The sequence below is a fragment of the Diceros bicornis genome, chromosome X (assembly GCF_020826845.1).
Source record: "Diceros bicornis minor isolate mBicDic1 chromosome X, mDicBic1.mat.cur, whole genome shotgun sequence".
NCBI lineage: Eukaryota > Metazoa > Chordata > Mammalia > Perissodactyla > Rhinocerotidae > Diceros > Diceros bicornis.
The window spans coordinates 30,111,900-30,117,428 of NC_080781.1; the positions used below are offsets into that span (position 1 = coordinate 30,111,900).

General features: G+C 43.7%; 1 protein-coding gene across 1 annotated transcript; it reads right to left on the bottom strand.

Annotated features, from left to right (window-relative positions):
• Positions 1–413: 413 nt before the first annotated feature.
• Positions 414–1,167, bottom strand: LOC131400475 (histone H2A-Bbd type 1-like). The gene has a single exon (XM_058535202.1). It carries the CDS (start codon positions 850–852, stop codon positions 499–501), a length of 354 nt encoding a protein of 117 aa, XP_058391185.1. The 5' UTR covers positions 853–1,167; the 3' UTR covers positions 414–498.
• Between the last annotated feature and the right edge of the window lie 4,362 nt (positions 1,168–5,529).

Below are 5,529 nucleotides of genomic sequence, written 5' to 3' on the forward strand. Positions count from 1 at the left end.
GAATAAAGCCTTTGGCACTCAGTCATGATCTTCAGGCCCTCCGCAGTTACCGCCGTCATTCTGGGAATCCAAAATGCCTGGAGCACACAGCCCCCACCCCCTGCCAAACCTCCTGGCCTCACGGTCCTTGACTTGCTCAGAGCCAGTGAGGAAGTCTTCTCTCCCCACAACCTCAGCCAGCTACTCCCACCACGGCCACTCCCCACACTGTCACCATGAGAAACTGCTCCCAGAAATCACCGATTCCAGCACCCCACACTGCCCACCATCCCACACTGCCCACACCCTCTCCCCCTCCAACCCTCCATGAGACGTCTCATCCTGGATGTCTCACAGATACCTCTAACTCAAAATGACAGAAACGGAGAGGAGTCAGAGCACAGCAATAAAGGCTTTATTAGTATGCGCTGACGGCAGACCAAGCCCCCCTCATCTGGGCAGTTTGGGGGATGAGATGAAGCTGTTGAGGAGGTCTCGCCGGGCTCTGGGACCCAGGCATCACTTCCTACTGGGTTGTGGCATCTGCTCATCCTGACTGTAGTTGTCATTCTCAAAGAGGTGGCTGAGGTTCAGGTTGTTGTCTACGGCCCTCTGCACGTGTTCTGGGGTGATGCGGATCTTGCGGCTGCTGTGGGCCTCCTTGCTCGCCTGCTCCAGGATGTTGGCCGTCAGGTACTCGAGAACTCCAGCGAGGAAAACAGGCGTGGACGAGCTCAGGCGCTGGCCATAGGGACCCTGTCGCAGGAAGCGGTCCACGCGGCTAACGGGGAACTGCAGCTCAGCTCTCGTAGAGCGGGACTGGGCCTGCCTCTTATGCCTAAGCGAGAGCTGGCGACTTCTCTTCCCAGGCATGATGTCTGCTGGGTTTTGCCCTGATCGGCCTGGCTGGATTGTCTGCTGGTCTGGGCCTCTCTGGATACCAGCGTTTACTCCTGTCCACTATATCCCTGGGCTCCAGCCCCTCATTGGTCAGGGAGCTGCCTCTGTGACCACGCAGACTTTGTGATATCATTGGTGTCCACTGGGCTCTGATCAGGGCTGGCCTAGAAATGTCTGTGATAGAAACCTGGTCTCCCTCTTGACTGGACCCTCTTTTTCACTGAACTCTAATTTCCTACTTTGACTTTAACAGTCTAGTAAAAAAAAAAAAAATGTATGTTTCGATGGAAACATTGCCCTGTCTATAGGACACCGCTCCAGGTTATCTGATTCTAGCCTTGGATGGTCTTTCAGCTCTTTTACATCCCTTTGTAAGCGGTAGGTCACTGACTGGTGTGCACACCCTCCAGCAGAGGCTTAATCGTCTCCCTCCATTTATATATTTATCTTACTATTCCTGATTAATATTCCTGTTTTTGTTCTTTGGATTCTCTTGTAAATTAGTTATAATATCTGCCAATTTCATTATGTGATAAACACAATGTTTTAATATGTGTTCATATCTGTATTACTGTCATGATTTTACATTTTTTTGATAATTATCTTTATTTGTTTTGGAAGACACACCCATATGTCCAATTGATTCACCCACCAGAGCCAGGTAAACTTCAATGACAGAGAAGTGCACCACATGTACATTTCAAGCCCAAACATGTCTTTTCTTGGCTCTCCAATGTGAATCCAATGTACCAATAGCACATTGTTGACTCTTTTTATAATTTTTGTTTTCCTTTGTACTAGTTTAGAGTTTCTCTTTTATTTTTGGTTCATTTACAGCCAATAAGTTATTCCCTACTATTGATAGCCATGGTTGGGAATTTTGTATTTGGTTTTGTTTTCATTTTATTTTTTATAAAGGTAAAGTCTACATAACATAAAATTCACCATTTTAGCCATTCTTAAGTATACAACTCAGTATTTTTTAATATATTCACGATGTTGTGAAACTATGACTTCAAATTCCAGAATAGTTTCATCACCCATGAAAAAAATTCCATATCCATTAAGCAGTCACTTCTTATTCCTCCCTCCACACCAGCCGCTAGCAAACAATCTACTTTCTGTCTCTATGGGTTTGCCTATTCTAGACATTTTATATAAATAGACTCATACAACATGAGGCATTTTCTATCTGGCTTCTTTCACTTAGCATGTTTTCAAGGTTCATCCACATTATTGCAAGTATCAGTACTTCATTTCTTTTTACGGCTGAAAATTAGTCCTTTGTATGCATATATCATATTTTGTTTATCCATTCATCAGTTGATAGACATTTGAGTTGTTTCCACTTTTTGCCTATTATAAATAATGCTGCTATGAACATTTGTGTACAAGTTTTTGTGTTAACATATGGCTCCAACTCTCTTGTGTATATACCTAAAAGTGCAATTGCTTGGTCATATCATGAGAATCTGTATTTATGGCGTGACCATTTGGAGATCTCTGAATAGATTGATGTTTTGTAGAGATCTAGGCCCTGTTGAGTAAGAGACAACACAGAATCTGGTTTGTCAATCTTTTTGTCTATTTTTTTACCTCAAATCGATGAAGAATTTTATTCCCTCTGGGAGAAGAATAGCTATTTGATATCTATACTAGGGAGGTTTATTATTTCTGTGTTTATACTTGACCCATGGCTGAAATTGTAGAATTGAAGCTATAAGCTCTATTTCACTGTGCCTGTATGTCTATATGTCTGTAATTCAGAAATGCCTTTGCCTCTGATTGGGTGAGTGTGTAATGTTTTCCTACTGTTGGATGATATTAGTATATTAGATTATAAAATCTCTGAAATTAAAGGGGCTCTGTTCTGACTGGCATATCTAGATAAATAATTGCTAACATAAATTGAATATTCCTAAAATTCTCTGAAAATAAGGAAATTGAATCTCTGACCCTTTAAATACTCAATTTAAAAAATATATATATTCTGCCAGAAACGAACGTAGATCCATTTTAAGAATGTAAATTCACATAATTTAAATATTTGGTGAAAAAGATTGCTTTAATCATCAACATTTAATAAAAACAACTATATCTTCCCTGATTTATCAGTGTCAAGTATGATACAAACATACTTTTTTCTATTTGGGTATGTTTTTCCTTAACTTACACAGGTTTACTGATCAAACAAAATGGCATTACTTCTAGTTATATAATAACATTATGAAAATATAAATTTATTTTAGCCAAACTGAACCATTATTCTGACCATCTTTTCCACAGTAATAAGGTTTTGCAACTTGCAGAAGGTTTAAGACAAGATAACCTGAAAAGGAACACAAATCTGTATTAAAATTTTGCCATATCTGGCTCAGTTTTGATGGGTTTATTCATAAAATTATAACAAATAGCTTGTGGTTCCTTTAGAATCAAATATTATAGTGATGCAAACCTAGAATTTGGTTTCCTCTTGTGGAATGACAAAGTTTCCTTGGAGTATTGCCCTGCTCTTAATAAGAGTTGTAAAAGTTTGCTTTTCACCTTATACAGTAATTTGTTCAAATAGCAGAGATTCCATATCTCGCCAAATGACACTGTACATTTTGTTTCTCATTTACATGCCCTCGATTATTCTCCTTAAAATTAACAACAAATATCCTACGTTTCTGTAAGTGTTAAGGATTTTTGTTTGTTTAAATATGTTTATTAAATACTATATTGTCACTTTTATTAATAGATACTCTTGCTACAACCATTGATGTTTACCCATGTGCCCACTGGTGACTCCTCAAGGCTGGCTTCCTTCTCCATCCATGCACCTCCTGCTGAATTCTGCCTTAGGTGGGATACTACCTCCACTCTTGATCTTCCTGGTAGGTTATTCCCTGGGCTGACTGACCCGACACTCATGAACCTCCTGCCGTGCCCTCTCTTAGGCTGGCTGCACCTTCCACACTTGCACTTCTTGCCACGTTCTCCTCTAAGATAGATGCAGACTCCACCCTGCACTTCATTCAATGTCCTGCTCTTGGCTAGAAGCACCCTCATCCTCTGTACTTATCCTCTTCAGGCCTTGCTGCACTCTTAACTCATGGAGTACCTGTGTGATTCTCCTTAGCCTGGCTGTCTCACCATGATCAGCTTAGGACGGGGTCCTCCCTTACGCTGGCTGCACCTTGCCATGCACTTCCAGCTGAGTTGTCCTCTAAGTGGATACTCAGTCTCCCATGCTTCTCTTGCTGAGTCCTAGCCAGGGTAGGTGGATGCAACCTCCGCCCATGCATCACCTAACAAGTATGGCCCTCGGTTGACTGCACCCTCTATCCATGCACCTCCTGCTCAGTCCTTCCCTAGGCAGAATGCTGCCTCCATCCATGCACTTCCAGCCCATTCCTCTTCCAGACTGGCTGAAACTTCCACCTGTGCGTCTCCTTCACAATCTTCCTCTAGGCTACCTGCACCCAACACTCATGCACTTCCTGGTGGGTCCTCCCTTACAATGGCTGCTTTCTGCACTGATGCTCCTCCTTACTTCTCCCTCAGGCTGGATGAAACTTCTTTGCCTGTACATCTTGTCAGTTTATCCTCTAGGAGGATGCTCTATCCCTCATGCACCTCCTGCCGAGTCCTCTTTGAATGCATGCTCTCTCTACCTATGCACCTCATGCTATTTCCAACCCTAGGCTGACTGCACTCTCCAACTATGAACCACTTGCCATGATCCCCCTTACGCTAGCATAACCATCCACTAATGCACTTTCTATCAAGTCCTCCCTTAACCTAAATGCTCCCTCTTTTCATGCACCTCCTACCAGGTCCTTGTCCAGGCTTGATTTTCCCTCCCCCCTGCACTTCCTGATGGGCTGACACCTAAGCTGGCCCCACCCTGCACCACACAACACCTGCCATGTATCCTTAACCTTACACATCCTGCCATATCCTCTCAGTTGGATGTTCCCTCCACCTGTACACCTCCTATCAGTTTCTACCTTACGATGGGTTTACCCTTGTCCATTCATGTATCTCTTCCTATTTGTCCCATAGATTAGAAAGTCGCTAAAACCCTACATCTTTTGCTGTGTCCTCCACTAGTCTGCTGGCACCGTCCACCCATGATCCTCCTGCTAAACCCTTATCTAGGGTGAGTGAGTCTTATCCTAGACTGGATGCTTTCTCTACTTATGCATTTCTTATAATGTCCTCCCCTCTGCTGTCTGCTTCTTCCGCCCAAGCTCCTCCTGCCTAGTTTTTCTCCAGGCTGGTTGAACCCTCTATACATGTAGTTCCTGCTAGGTCCTCCCCTAGACTTGCTGTATGCCATCCACATACTTTCTGCTAGGTCCTTCCTAGGTTGGCTGCACCCATGCACCTCTGACCGTGTCCAACCCTAGGGTAGATGCGCCCTGGACCCACTTCCTGCTGACTCCTTCTCAAGGCTGTCTGCGTCCTCCACTCATACATTTCATTTAACGTCACCCCTAGCCTAGATGCTCCTTTCACCTATTTACCTTCTGCACTGTTCTCTCCAAACCTGGCTAATACCTCGACTCAGGCATTTCCTGCTGGGTTCTCCCTTAGGCTGGCTGCTCGCACGACCCATGACCTTACAGCCAGATACGCCTCTATACTCACTGCACACTCCACCCT

Bases quoted from the DNA above. Each gene is read 5' to 3' on its own strand.
- LOC131400475 (XM_058535202.1), bottom strand. From the start codon at position 852: ATGCCTGGGAAGAGAAGTCGCCAGCTCTCGCTTAGGCATAAGAGGCAG.